The following is a 15,683-nucleotide window of genomic DNA, read 5'->3' as shown; positions in this document are numbered from 1 at the left end:
AGATAACAAGTTGTAGAGCTGGATGAACACAGCAGGCCAAGCAGCATCAGAGGTGCAGGAAAGCTGACGTTTTGGGTCTGGACTCTTCTTCAGAAACCTTCATGACCTTCTGAAGAAGGGTCCAGACCCAAAACGTCAGCTTTCCTGCTCCTCTGATGCTGCTTGGCCTGCTGTGTTCATCCAGCTCTACACCTTGTCATCTTGAAGGCTTTGACTGGCTTAATAGGATATGTAATAAGAGACTGGGTTATAACTTGATTATTTAGCTGTATAATCACCTAATTAAATCTTTACTAAGAACAATCAAAAATTTGTTTCGTACAAAAACTGAAATTGCTAGAGAAACTCTGGTCTGGTAGCAACTGTGGAGAGAAAAAGAGTTAACATTTCAGCTCTCATGACCTTCCTTTAAGCAATTTTAGCCCTCGATCAGGCTTGTCTCATTTTATATAAAAAGCCTTGTTGCAATTAGCTGTCTTCCAGCTATTGCATTGCTGAGAATCTGTATGTCATAATGGCTCAATCATGACGTGGTTTGCCTCTGTGCAAGCTGAGTAGCAGCTTGTATTTTATCCACTAAACCATTTGGACAAATGATTCCAACTTTAATTGATATTTCCAACCCCTATGAAGTTTTGATACAACTTTTGGGTGTCCGTTGTTCACATTTTTTAACCTGTTCTCACCTTGGTCAGTAGAAAAGTTGTGATCCACTGTGGTGCATTGTCCTTGACATTTGTCAACTTCTTTTGAAATAAGTGGGAAAATTTGCTTGTTAGGTGCCTTTTATAAAAGGACTACTTTTGTAAGCTTGACCTGTATGCATTAGAATCAAAAGTTAGGGTGCAAGATGATTAAAGACAGAATCTTCTACTCTTACTGGTGGCAAGCTTTGGAGGCATGAATGTAAATGTTTTTAAAAGGGACGTGGAAGATAGATAACTAATTTCAATCCACTAAGAGAAGGGTCTGTTTCAGTTGTGGAATGATGACCATTTCCAGCTAATCTATTGCTTTTACCTGTTTAAAATATGCAATGCCCAGATCACTGCAAACTGCTAATGCTTTTAAGGGCCTTTTTATTATTCTACAGAATTGCACTGTAAAAGGTGATGGCTCTGTTTGCCCATTCATCCTTTTTTACGATAGAGTGCTGTCAATATGCAGTTTGAGAACCGATGATTTTATTTTTTTGAAGTAGAAATTCACAATGTAAATGAGCATTTATAGAGAGGCAAACATTTTAGTGTTCAGTTCACGAATATTTTCATTTGTACATTTAAAAGACCATTATATTAAACTTAACTGGCTGTTTTACGGAGATTCAGTTTTGAGGATGGGGACATTAGGAACTCCACCCCCATGTTGAGCAATGTATTCAATCCTCTCCAATTTTGCAGGTGACAGCGCAAGTGATCTATCCACTGTTTGCAATATATTTCAATTAACTCTTGTCAGGACAGGTTACAAGAGTAGAAGGAACGAATGAGTGGATTTGTATTTGTGTTGTTAGTTGCCTAAATTTGGCTGCTCTTTTTTTCCTCCCTTTTTTTTGTATAGCTGGTTATAAAACACCAATATTTAGAGCTGAGGTCATGAAGTCTGGCATGGCAAATGAGAATTAATTATAGTAAGGGATCCACCGTGTACAATTTACAACCCTTTTAGACTAAACAGTGAAAAACCGTTGTATGTTTTTAGGTGCTGTTCAAGTTCCTGCAGGTTCCTTTATCAGGGCTCCTCCTTGTCTGATTAAAGTGGAAGTGAGCGACCATGGAGAACGACCAGCAGGAACCACTGCACAGTTTCTTGCCCCGTCATCTGTGGCTCCAATCATGCCACCTATTTTGGCACCTCCACCCCGTCGTACACCTAAGCAACACAACTGCCCTACTTGTGGAAAGAGCTTCTCCTCAGCAAGTGCTCTGCAGATTCACGAACGCACGCACACTGGTGAAAAGCCATTTGCATGCACCATCTGTGGAAGAGCTTTTACAACGAAAGGAAATCTCAAGGTAACTTGTTCAGATTGAGAAAAAAAAATGCTACAGTAAATATTAAATTCAAAGTAATGGCCCAGATTTTGGCAGTCAGTGGAGAAGGAGCAACACTTGCTGTTCACCTCTCTGACAGGTGCCCACAACGTACACCCAGTGTAGATTTGCATTAGTCCTGCGCAGCATTTCTGCATGGAATATGTGGCTTCTGTGAGCAGAACAAAAAAGAGCCAGGCTTTTTAATGAAACAGATTAAAGAATTGCGAAGCACATAAATATAAAGCAGATTTAAATAATGTACGAAAAGCAAAATAAAAACTTTATATAAGAAAGATGGGATTAAAAATCCTGCCTGATTAACTACTGAAGCAATGAGGCTCTGTATATGTAAAAATAAACTTGATAAGTCTAGAGGGGATGTTTGGCAATAATTAACATACTCTTGAATGCATCCTATCCCCACTCTCCCCCAACTTGCTTCTGGGAAGTTAGGTGGAAAGCACCTAATTTTTACTGTGATTTCAATGCTGTGTTTATTGCAAGGGCTGTAGTGCACCCTGTGGAGGAGCAGGGTATCTCTGAAAGCAAATTCTGATTCAAGTATGTATATGAGCATTGTAGAGGTTGCTGTCAGATTTTTTGATTGTAATGGTGAGCGCTGTAGGCCTTACTGCTACTATTGCAAAATCCAGGCAACAATTTGCAACAGTAGTTGGTACACGTGGGGCTATCTTGCATTCTGCTGAAACAACGCTTTCATTAAAAATATGGGCAGTATTTCAGAGGGTAAATGCACAGCCTATTCTGTATGAAACTGGGAAGTTTGGACATAAACGGCACAAGTTTAATCTCTCTGGTCTGTGCCAAAGTAAATAATCTCCAGTGTGGCTTTGGCAGAGGCCCTCGCGTTTGATAGAGTGCTGAAAGGGAGAGAATTTTTTCAGAGTTTTTGTTCCTTATTGATCGCCAATGTTAGAAAGTACCTATGTGGATGTTGAGAAAGGAGTTGTAGGTCAGCTATGTTCTGCAGGGATGAAGAGGTTCCACCAAAGCCAGCTTCTGTTGATAATGAAATTCTGCCGTTTTGCAAAGTTTTTCTGACCTGTACATCCCCTTCTCCATAGTCCTTTGCTTCACTTTGCTTGGACATAATCCAGAAAGTTTATGTTCTCTTGTTAGTATGGTCTTCGTCCTGTATTACATGCACTAATTGTATTGAATGTTGTTATTGCTGAGGTCACCTTGGTAATTTTGATTCAAATATATTGGTCCACAATTTTGATTGTAATAAAAGGTAAACAAAGAGAAAACTACTGTTTCTACCCACTTGAAGTTTGATAATTCCACTCATTTGAAGTAGCCTAAAAGCAACTGCATTTCATTACTGATTACTGAAAAGCTTTAGATTTATGGTCTTTGGGCTACAGTGAGTTTGCGACTTTTTGAGCTTATGATTGAGCCTATTAATATACATTTGTGTATGTGAATCCTTGTGACAAAAAATCTCGGATCTTTATTTGTCTTCATCTACTCTGATCCTTGGCAATGCTCACCCCTTCTCTTCCTCCCCAACCCCCTGTGGCTCCATGGTCAAAAAGCCTTTTCAGTGAGTCAAGGGTGTAGTGAATATTGTTGATTATAGGACACTAACTGATGTAGTTAGTATGAAAAGTGATCAGTATACATGATTATTGGGAAGGGAGGTGAAAAAAGAATGTTGCAGTCCATGGGGAACTCTTAAGATGTATTTTAACATCAGTTAATTCTGACTAGGGAATGCTTGATGCTAATATTCTGAAGTTGGGTTGCACAATCTGATCAGTTTAATGGTAAGCAACTAAGATGTATTTTACTTTTGTTTTGCAGGTCCATGTTGGAACTCACATGTGGAATAATTCAGCCAGACGTGGGAGACGTCTTTCACTCGATAGTCCTATGATACTGATTGGAAATGATCCAAAGAAGATTTCCGAAATGTTCCCAAAGGAGCTAATGGCTCCTGCAACAAACATTGAACCAACCATCTGGAACCAGTATACCACTGTGCTTACCAATGGCTTAGCTTTGAAATCCAATGAGATCTCAGTGATTCAAAATGGTGGTATTCCTCCTATCACAGTTAGTGTGGCAAGTGGTTCTGTTGTGAGCACCAGCACTACAGTTTCCAAAGTGGATGCACCCCAGTCTGGCATTGGTCCAGCAATTGCTGAAGAAGAGAAACCTAGTTCTGAAAGTGTTGCTCTGCCTCACGTTCCCCATTTTGTGGAAGAAGGCAAAATAGCTGTTAATTTAAAGAAAAATGACATTCTGTAGCAACTGTTCAGAGTAGAGTAAATTTTAGTCTTTAGGTTTTATGGCAAACAACCACAGACCTCAATATGGGCTATTTTTCATAATCCCCAAAAAATGTAAAATAGATTTTTTTTTTTACTTGTAGCTGTCTCTAACAAAACTGCTTGGTACCTCCTGAATTTATGTTATGAGTACAATCATTGCTTTGCAAATTTATTGTATAAAACTCTGGGATTTATCTAAAGAATAAAATAATAAAGCGGGTCTTGCAAAGTGAAGCGTTTACAATATTAACTTGAGTTTACAATATTTGAAGTGTACAGCCTCTTTCTCATGAATTTTTACTACAAAATCCTATTGAAAATCCAAAGATTGAAATAAATTCTGTAATTAGTGCTAGTTTTGAAATAATGAGTAGAAATTGAAATGAATCATTTCCATAAACTACTATATAGAGATTTGTCCTTTTGAGAATGTGTGTAATTGTATTTACTGTTTATACATTAAAACCATTTATGCGGGTAACTGTTCTAGAATGTCACTTGGTGCCATCTGTTTAGAATTCTAATGACAGTTGTTGCTTTTTAAAAAAATCTTGAATGAACTCTTGTTTTAAGCAAAACCCTGGAAGAAAGACACATTTATAAAACTACTTTTCCAGTTAAATAAGCTACTTAATTTTACTTGGAATAAGTTGAAGTACACTGCTGTTCAGGTAGGAAGCGTTCTGCCAATTGTGGAACCAAATCAAACAAAAAAATAAAATGGGTGGGCATTTAGAATAAATTACCTGACTTTCTTTTCAGCAGAAGTAGTGGTTACAGGACAACAATTGGCCTCATTACTTCTGGGTAGAAGAGACAAATGAAACCAGTCATAAGTCTTGACCACTATGCAGATATACCTGCTGGAAAGACTGTGGTGAGATATTGGGTGAGGACAGTATTGGCATCAGCTGTAAAACTTTCCCAACAAATAGTGTTAGCTATCATGTAAAGTAGCAATTTGGGTAAAGTACAGAGGGCAGCTGGTATCAGCAGAATCCTAATCCAGACCAAGTTGGTGCTTTTACAGAAGGGGAGAGATTTTGGTTTGGAGAATTGTAATGGGATGGGGGAGGAGGGAGGAAGGAAGGAGATGCAACTCCTTTATAAATCCAGATATCTTTGACCATTCTCAAAACTGTGACTGCTTGAATTCTGGAGAAGGTAGGAGCCACCCGTTTTGTGAAGAACGGTATTGGTGTGACTCATTTTTCTTAACAAATGCAAGTAACTTTTAAAGTCGGTTGGAGAAACCAAGAGGTCATAGAGTTAAATATGGTGTTTCAACTTTCTTGTGCTTCATACTGATAAAACAAGAGTGCATTCTTGATCAATTAAAACATTGCCTACTTTGGTTAGTTTTAACCAAGTTACATGTTTGATTTGTGGATGGTACACCATTTATGCTTTAGCCAAAGGAGACCCACGTGTAGCATATGAGGAAAGTGGGGAGGGTGGGCCCCAGAACTTGAAGAAATTTTGTTAACTACCTCACTTTCTAATTTTAGTTTTTGTTTGTGGTTTTTTTTTGTTTTGGTCATATTGGTTATTTTTGTAGAATATGACTTTTTTTTGTAAAATGAACTGGCTTGAAGTAGATACCTTGTGCAGTTGCTTAATGGTTACATCAGTAAATGGACCAAGCTTTTGTTGACAGGGAATTGAGAGCATTACATGAACAGTTTTCTATATTTAAAAAAAAAGACATTTCTGCATACTATAGTTTAACACTGAATGTACAACTGGAGTGCTGAGAGAGTGGACATCGCCTCTTGCTTTGCAGATGGAATACTTTGGGACTTAGTAGCCAGAGTAAAACTTCAGTGCCAACATTGGAAGAGTAAGCTACTGTGTCAATGCAGTGTTTTCTTTTGAAGTTCTGAAATGACTGCTTCACTTTCGCCTTTGATTTCAGTTTACCACAAAAATGATTTTCATGGTGCTTTTACATGTAAATGGACTGACAAGGGTAACTGAATCTGCAGGATCTATATGGTTTACATGAAAAATGGATTTTTGTTACATTGTTGTTTCCTTGAAAATGCTGTCTTTTCATGAATGTTTTAGTGGCTCTCTAGTACATCTACTGAATGTAAACTTTGATTTTTCTTTCTGGCATATGGGAATAAATGCAGGATAGCATTATCATAGTTATGTGGTTATCCTTGTTATTCATGTACAAAACCAATTACAAATTTCAATGACAACATTCAAACCATCAACTGATACTACTTACCTTTTACTATGATTTGATAGTAGACAGTTGTAAGTATGATCCTTCACATCAGCTGAGCTCACAAAGGGCAATTGTACAGAAAATAGTTCGCTTCAGTGCCCCTGATTAAATGAAGAGTCAAAGCTTAGCAAGCGTTTGCACTTTTCAATAAGTGATTGAACCTTTGCTGGAAAATTTGGATGTATTTTCATGAAATAAGAATGGAATATGGTTTGTCAGTGATTATTTCACTGAATAACAAACCTGCAGGTAAGATATCTTTGTTCAAGAGGTCAGTTCAACAAAATAGATACTTCTGAAAAAGCTAATGACTGACTCAGCCACTAGTCGTCATAGCAAATGTACACCACCCTTTAATGACTCAAATTTTAGGTCACTATATCAACTGATCTTGTACATACTGTCAATATATATTTCTGCTAGACAAAATAAATCTTAGTTTTTAAGTTATGCTTTCCTGAAGATTGGTCATTGCATTTCCCTTTTTACGCAATGAAGCTTAACTACTGGAGTATAATCTCTGATGCCTTGGGTTGAGATTTCTTAACTCTAGGATCATGGACTGAGTGTGCCTTATGACTAATATGCATATGTGTTATCTACGATATGCATTACATGATCATTCAACTCATTAGCAGAGTCCTTTTAAGCTTTACCACTTATATATTATTATATAAGTAGTCATATTGTACTGTTATAGATCAGAAAAAATTAATTTTATGTAAACTTTTATTTTAGATAGTAAGTCATTTAAAAAGTACCATGTTAGAAGGTTATAAACTTTCAGGTTGTGCACACATTCAACATTTTCATAGAATCCCTTCAGTGTGGAAGCAGACCATTGGGCTCATCGAGTCCACACTGACCCTCCAAACAGCATCCCACCCTATTTTCCAATGTCTAACCCACTTAGCCTGCACATCCTTGGACACTATGGGCAATTTAGCACGGCTAGTCCACCTAACCTGTGCATCTTTGAACTATGGGAGGAAACCCATGCAGACAATGGGAGAATGTGCAATCTCCACACAGACAGTCATCTGAGGGTGAACCCAGGTCTCTGGCACTGTGAGGCAGCAGTGCTAACCAACTGTACTAATCCAACAAAGAAAAAACATTAACATAATACCCCTTGAATTTAGAAACTAAGGGCATATTTGTCCTTCAGCATCAGGCTCTGCTGTCTGAACCTTTTCCAGGTTTTGACCAGCCCCAAGGAAAAGCAGCTCTGGCTCCCAATATTCCTCAAGGTTGGTCCTAATTGGCTGTGGGGAGGATTTGGTCTGGGTTGAAGCAGGAGTCTGAAAGTATGGGCCCAATTTAGAGACATAATAGCTTTTTACAATGCCAGACAGCTCAGAAGCTGGTGGGGTGGAGGCTGGTTACCATGGCCAGGGTTTGCAGTCTTTTTGGACGTCTTGAGCCTTGTCTTGGAGGGTGATTGAGAAAGTTGCTTGACCAAATTAAAGATGACTGGTTGGAGGTGGACGAATGTGTCAGCAGTGAAAGTGTTGTTCAGAGGAGCTGCATGTCTTCGTGCAAGAGTTTGTTCTGACAAGTGAATGTAATGATACCCTGAAGGTGAACCGCTAGGTTTATAGACACAACGGCTGAGCAGCCTGAGACAACATGTTGCTCCTGAATGAGAGAAATGTGTGCACAGGATAATTACTGACACATAAACAAGGTTACTGACACATAAGCAAGGCTCAAAGCCATCATACTATTGAGGAAGTAGCTCCACTGATTAAATGCAGCATTTTATTTAGAAGGAATTCTTGGAATTAAAGAGGTCAGAATTTCTCCTGGGCACTCTCACTTGTTCTCCCATTGCCATTCCTGCAGAGGGCACAAATTGAGGACACGGTTGCACATGAAATGTCCCAGATCACCATCCTGCCTGACTGACTGACTCTTAAATAGCCTAGAAAGCCACTGAAATGTTCCTAACCCAGTAGAGGAAAAAATATAAAAGGAATTTGAAGTTTGATGGACGAACCACAATTGACCTCGGCACTGGAGCTAACAATAGGACACCCTGCCCTGCTACATCATCCTTATAAACATCTGGGGGGTTGTGCCAAAATGGCAAGCTGTACTGCAGACTAGTCTAGTAACGGCCTGGCTTAGTCATATTTTACAGAATCATACTTTCACACTATCCTAGAAATCAGCATCCCCTTCCCCGGATAGGTCCTGTTTCACCAAAAGGACAGATCCAGCAGAGGTGGCACAGTTGTATACTGTTTGTATTGAGTTACCCTCAGAGATTCATAGCGTCACGTCAAATGAGCAAAGAAACTTTGTGATTTACCGTCTATTTCTCCACTTCACCCAACCTGCCCTCCTTAGCTGAGGCTCCAGTACTCCTTTATGTTAAAACATTAGTAGAAGAATCACTGAACTGACAAGGGCACAGGATGTTCTTTAGTTGGGTACATTTAATATGCATCACCATGAATGATTTAGTAGCACCACTATTGATCAAACTGGCTGAGTGCTAGGGGACACAGTAACTAGATTGGGTTTGCAACTGCTGATGAGGGAGCTAATAAATAGCAATACCATACTTGAACAAAAACAGAAGTGCTGGAAAAGCTCAGCAGGTCTGGCAACATCTGTGAAGAAAAAATCAGAGTTAACATTTTGGGTCTGTTGACCCTTCCTCAGGGTCTGAGGAGGGGTCACTGGACCCGAAACGTTAACTCTGATCTTTTTCTTCACAGATGCTAGAGGCACTGCCACTATGCTAAAATGGGATATATTTCAAACAGATACAATTCACAAACAAAAACAAAGTTGCTGGAAAAGCTCAGCAGGTCTGGCAGCATTTGTGAAGGAGAACACAGAGTTAACGTTTCAGTTCCAGTGACCCTTCCTCAGAACAGTTTTTTAAGAAATGGCTGAAAGCACTAGATATTACAAAAGCTACGGAGCTAGAAAACATTCTGGCATTAATAGTCTTGTACTCCAGTACTAGTCGCGTCCCTAGCTAAACCATTCCAATCTATTTAAAATACTTGGAAAAATTACCAATATGTCTTGTGCTCAAAAAAGTAAGACAAATTCAAGTTGATTAATTATTACTCTGCCAGTTTACTTTCACCATCAGCAAAGTGATGGAAGGTGTGTCAACAGTGTTATTGTGCAACATATAATAATAAACTGTTCACTGATACTCAATTTGGGTTCTGCCAGGACCACTCAGTTTCTGTACTCAGTGCAACCTTGGATAAAAGAACTGAACTCAATGAGGTGAGAGTGACTACCCTTGACGTCAAGCAGCATTTGGCACTGAAGAGCCCTAACAGAACTCGAGTCAGTGGAGGTAAGGGGGGAGACTCTTCACTGGTTGGTGTCATCCCTAGAGCAAATGAAGTGGTTGTTCAATCATCTTAGTCCCAGGACATTACTGAAGGATTTCCTTAAGGTAGATATTTTTAGGTAACCTGTTCGGATATGCTATGACACACCACTGGAGCAGCTGAGATTTGAACCCTGGCCTCTTGGGCTAAAGAAAGGGACACTACCTCTGTGCTACAGAGTCCTGAGTTCCTCGGGATAAATATTTTCTAATCACCTATTCAGAGATATTAAGACACCCGCACCAGGTAGACCTTGAATTTGGGCCTCCTAGCACAGAGATAGGGACAGTATCATCAGCCCAATTAGGTTCAGCAGCTTCATTAATGACCTTCAATTGTAAAATAAGTGGAGGGATGCACAATCATCAGTGACAATGTTCAGCACTGTGTGATTCTTCAGATACTGAAGTGGCCCATGTTCCTACGTAGAGAAACCTGAATAACAACGAGGCTTGTTTTGATATGTGGCAAATAACATTTGTGCCACATAAGTACTAGGCAATGACCATCTCAAATGAGAGGGCATCCAACCATCACCCCTTGACATTACCATCACTGCAACGTTTAGTCATTGAAAATTCTGCTGTAAGTATCTCCTGTTAGTTCCCCACCACTTACAAGACTTGAGTCAGGAGTGTGATGGAATACTTGCCACTTGTTTGGATGAGTGCAGCTCCAACAACACTCAGAAAACTTGACACCATCCAAGCCAAATCTCTCAGTCCTTTGATTTGCACCCCATCTAAAACTTGCCCCATTCACTTCCTCCACCACTGAGGCACAGAAGCAATGGTGTGCAACATGTCCAAGACTCACTGTAACAACTCACCAAGGCTCTTTTGATAGCGCTTTCAAATCTGTGATCTCTTAACAACTAGAAGGACAAAGGCATGTCCTGCCAAACCATCCTGACTTGAAACTATACCAATGTTCCTTCACTGTCATCTGAAACTCCCTTTTTAACAGTACTGTGCATGTTCCTGGCTCCCATGGGCTTCAGTAAGTCAAGAACATTGCTCATCACTGAAGGTGCAACTATAGATGGACAGCAAGAGATACCCACATCTTGTGAACAAATAAGAATTCTAGTGGTCCTATGAGGTGCATGCTCAATGGCTCCAGCAAAGTAGATGAAAGGCTGCTGTCAAATTTCCACTGAAGAATCTTGCAATGACTGGTCTGTGAACTTGGGTAGCTCTGGTTGTTCAGCACCTTCATGTTCTTTACCATTGTCTAGCATTTGAGGGTGAACAGTTCAATGCAGCCTGGAGAGGAAAAATAGAATTAATATTTCAGGTTTGTGACCTTACATCAGAACAGCCAGATGAAAAGTTGCAGATCTGAAACATTAACTTCTTTTCTCCAGAAATACTATTTGACTTGCTGATTATTAGAGCATTTTCTATTTTATATAGTGGAGGTAATGCTTTTGCTTGTGCTGGAGACCAAAACTAGGGCAATAAATATAATGACTAATCGGTCCAATAGGAAATTTGGGAGAAATTTCTTTACTCGGAATAGTTAAAATGCGAAACTTCCTACAACAAGTAGTTGAGGTTATTAGCATACGGATACATGTATTTAAAGAGAAGCTACAGGTACATGGGAGGGACAGAGAAAGGAATAGTAGGATAGAAGCAGAATAGATGGAGGCTTGTGAGGAATATTGACACAGGCTAATTCAAAGCAAAATATCACACAGGCGGTGAAATCTGAAATTAAAACAGAAAGTGTGAGAGAAAGTTAGCAGGTCTGGCACAATCTATGGAGTGACAAACAGAAATAACGTTTTGAGACTGTATGTCTTCTTTGGAACCCTATAGGCACAGGCCAGTCGGACTAAATGGTTTGACTCGAAATAATTCTGTAAAATTATAGCTTGCCAAAGACACAAATTACTTAACTCGTGAATGCTTTGCCACTAATTTTAAAATAGGTGATGCTGGCATTTTTAATACCTTTAACAATCTGTGCTCAGACATGCACCAAATTATATATTTGAGCACTAAAATAAAACTACTGTAGATGCTGGAAACCTGAAATAAAAACAAATATTGGAAATACTCAGCAGGTCTGGCAGTATCTACAGATAGAGAAACAGTTAACATTTTGAGCTGAATTTGACGGTTCCTCAAAATGTGAAGAAGTTATATTTGTATCATTTTTGACTTGAAATGTTAACTCTTGTTTCTCTTCTCCAGAGATGCTGCCAGACCTGTTGTATATTCCCAGTGTTTTCTGCTTTTATTTCTTATATGTTTGAATGCCAAAGTCACTATTTATCCACATCATTCAGTATCTTTCTAATAGGTTTTTACTCCCACATCTTGTTTTCCTTGTAAGATGTATTGTGTCTCAAATCCATATTAAGTAGTATCTGCCACCTATGAAATCTCTCGTATTCTTTCCGTCAGTTTCCCATGTACTCCAATTTAACATTCTCAAGTTCTGATCATTGAATCGTTATGGTGCAGAAGAAGGCCATGATTGGCAAATAGACACATCTTTTGCTTGTGTAACAATTGTTACTTTCATATAGAATTCACTAATTTGAATGCTCTGGACTACCCAAAAGGGTGTTACAGATGCTATATAATGGTGAGGTCTATTTCTTCTCATCATTGCTTTTATTATATTTGCTTAATGTTCACTAATCTGGGCAAAGAGGGGGTTGATCCAAACATTAATGTATTTAGCAGATTTTGTTTGAACAAGTATATCTCAAGAATGTCTTTTCATGGACCAAATCATGTTGAGTATATATGCCAAGCATTAGGCATTTCAGTATTGTAAGAATACAAACAAATAAAATTCTAAAAACTGAACATTAGCAAACTCACACAAGACCAAGATTTAATGCCTCTGCTGAAAAGATCTGTTGCTGTTCTGTTCAGCTGTTTACTACTAATGTAAGCAGTAAAATGAAAATCTATAAATAATAGTGAAATATAGTTAGTGAGATGCTGCATAGAATCACAATTCTTCTCCCCATCCACCTGCTCAATCCACATGGATACAATTCTTGCTTTCAGAAAGGACGAGAAGTTGTAATACTGGCTTATTACATGGAGCACGAATCATAAATAGGAGAAGAAATTTGTTCAAATAGCTGCTTTAAGGCATTGTAAGGAAATGCCTTTATAATGAATTTATGAATGGATTTGTGTACCCAATGTAGAAGTAAACTCATTTTAAAAAGTTACAAAAATATAGACATGGATATTTATTTATTAGTAAAGTAAGAATTATTCTCAACACTGAACACAGTATATTGGATTGAAAACTTGCCAAAATGTCTTAGCTAAAAGGTAATAATATCCATTTAATTCAACAAGTCTCTACTAAAAGACAATTTTAAATGCTTATTATCTTCTACTTTTCTCATTTTTGTTTTCTCTGGTAACTTGTTAAAACCAGCACAAACAACAATCTCATACCTCAAGCAAATGATTAAAAGTAGCCTGCTTGACCAAGATTACCATGATGTGGAGGTGCCGATGTGGTACTGGGATGGACAAGGTCAGAAATCCACGACTCCAGGTTATAGCCCAACAGGTTTATTTGAAAACACAAGCTTTCGAAGTCTTACTCCTTCAGGTGTTAGTGAGAGAGGTAGTATCAGACACAGAATTTATATGTAAAAGATCAAAGGGTCACACCACTGATGAGGATCTACTGAACAAACCTAAAATGCTATTAAATCTTTAATCTGTTAGAAGGTTTTAATCGATTAATATGTATTTGCCTTCAGTGAATTCTTTGAAGGATCATTGGACTCGAAACGTTAACTCTGCTTTCTCTCCCAGATGCCGCCAGACCTACTGAGTTTCTCCAGCAATTTCTGTTTTTATTTCAGATCTTCAGCATCACAGTTCTTTATCATATTTTTGTTTTGTTGTTTTTCTTAGAACTACAGTGTTGGATTTCATGGCTGGAGAATGTCAGTTTTGAAAAAAAGTTTGGATAGATAGATTTTTCTTGTCCCTTGCAGCAACAGGAGATGTGGGGGAGGTGAGGATGTTGCATGATTGAGATATAAAATTTTAGGGGCCATTGTTAGGGTAAACAGAAAGGAACTTTGCCCTTGGTGGAGGGATCAATAACCAAGGGTCATAGATTTAACGTAAGGGACAGAAGGTTTGGAGGGGATGTGAGGACTTTTTTTCCACCCAGAGAGTGGTGGAAATTCTGGAACAGTTGTAATTGTGGTAGAGACAGAAATCCTCATAATATTGAAGGAGTATTTAGGTGTACACTTGTGATGCCAAGGCATACAAGGCTATGAGCCAAGAGCTGGAAACTGGGATTAGAATAGTTAGGTGCTTGCTTTTGACCTGGGCTGAAGGGCCTTTTTCTGTGCTGTACATCTCTCAGAATCTGTAGCATTTATGATCAATATGTGTCATACATTGCAAACTCATTTAAAATGTGAAGGAATGTTTAAATGAAATCAATGAGAAGTTCAGAGGAAGATATGTTAAAGTTTCACAACCTAAGTGTGGGCCCCGTTGGTGTATTGTCAAGCCTGACAATGAATTGGGCAGAGTAAGATCAAAATAAAAAGTAAAAGAACTGCGGATGTTGTAAATCAGGAAACAAAACAGAAATTGCTGGAAAAGCTCAGCGGGTCTGGCAGCATCTGTGAAGGAAAAAACAGAGTTAACATTTCGGTTCCGGTGACCCTTCCTCAGAACTCAGAGTAAGATCAAATATTGGTTTTTGTTGTTCCTTTTTTCTGTTAGTTGTAACTACTTGCGCAGTCGAACAAGACCTCAGCCTGAATAATTTGCAAGTGTGTGAGTTCTTCGTTTGTAATGGCACTGCAGTAAATCTTAGAGAGCAAGATAGATACTCCTTAATCAGTTGATTTTCACACGGTGGCCATGAGCTTGAATCAATGGCAGGGGATGGTGGAATTGGCTTCAGCAAGAGCAAGGAGCAAAAATAGTCTGGTTATTACCTATAATAATTCAGCAACTGTTAGAAAGGGCACGTCGACCTTGGATTAGAACTTGTTGGATTTAAGTGCGGAATAGGCTGCCAACATTCAGTAAAATCACATTTTGCTCAGGCTATCAGTAAAATCACATCCCAAGAACTGTTCCCTCGGTGGGCGGAAAATGGGGCAGTTTTCCAGCAAGAGTGATTATCACTACCTTGTAACGAGACAATGATGGACCTGTCTTCTGTAACTGTCCACTGGTTGTCTATGAAATACCTTCAAATCGTTGCCATGGCTGTATCCAAATTGTACCTTTGACCCTGGGAAGCTGACAAACAAGGATAGAGAGAGAGAGAGAGGCTGCTGGGTAGAGCACACCACCCAGCACCAGTCAGACAGACACAGACAGAGCTAGTGCTGCAAATATGTCGGATAGTATCCCTCTGCAGCCTGTCCGCCACAAGAAAATCCACGATTCCAAACAGAGGAGCGGGTAAGAGACAAACTGGGAGCCCCCGGCCAGGTGGCTGCAGGGTAGATCAAAAGGGGATTCTTTGTTTTATTTTTCGGCACAAAGACATGGAATAAAACAGGGTGTCAGATCTCTGTGTTGTTCAGAAGCGGGGCTGGCGATGGTTGTTGACTACTCAGTGACATTTCTTGGGGGAACAATGCTGTGACCATCCCCCCGGGAGTAGGGAAAGGCAGAGGCTCCCCCACCCCTCGCATTTGCCCCTTCGTCAGTTTCCGCTGCAGGAGAGAGGCTGCCCCCCTTTTCTCTCTCTATTGCTCCCGCCGAGTGAGATG

The 15,683-nt window shown here is 39.3% G+C and overlaps 2 protein-coding genes across 3 annotated transcripts in view; both read left to right on the top strand.

The window, feature by feature from the left end:
- Positions 1-6,444, top strand: part of sall4 (spalt-like transcription factor 4) — a 44,240-nt gene extending 37,796 nt beyond the window's left edge. For both annotated transcript variants that reach the window (XM_048608618.1, XM_048608619.1), the window contains exons 3-4: positions 1,702-2,015; positions 3,864-6,444. In XM_048608618.1, coding sequence (XP_048464575.1) covers positions 1,702-2,015; positions 3,864-4,310 — 761 coding nt within the window. In that variant the 3' untranslated portion in view covers positions 4,311-6,444. The remainder of the gene's footprint in view (positions 1-1,701; positions 2,016-3,863) is intronic.
- Positions 6,445-15,252: 8,808 nt separating this feature from the next.
- The window catches only part of LOC109926202 (probable phospholipid-transporting ATPase IIA), a 175,651-nt gene continuing 175,220 nt past the window's right edge, over positions 15,253-15,683 (top strand). Inside the window, exon 1 of the mRNA XM_048608579.1 lies at positions 15,253-15,369. Within this exon, the coding sequence (XP_048464536.1) occupies positions 15,302-15,369 (68 nt within the window). The 5' untranslated portion in view covers positions 15,253-15,301. The remainder of the gene's footprint in view (positions 15,370-15,683) is intronic.

Source organism: Rhincodon typus, chromosome 19, assembly GCF_021869965.1.
Source record: "Rhincodon typus isolate 14 chromosome 19, sRhiTyp1.1, whole genome shotgun sequence".
Taxonomy (NCBI): domain Eukaryota; kingdom Metazoa; phylum Chordata; class Chondrichthyes; order Orectolobiformes; family Rhincodontidae; genus Rhincodon; species Rhincodon typus.
Note: the sequence above shows the minus strand (reverse complement) of the source record. Positions and strands in the feature narration are given on the sequence as shown.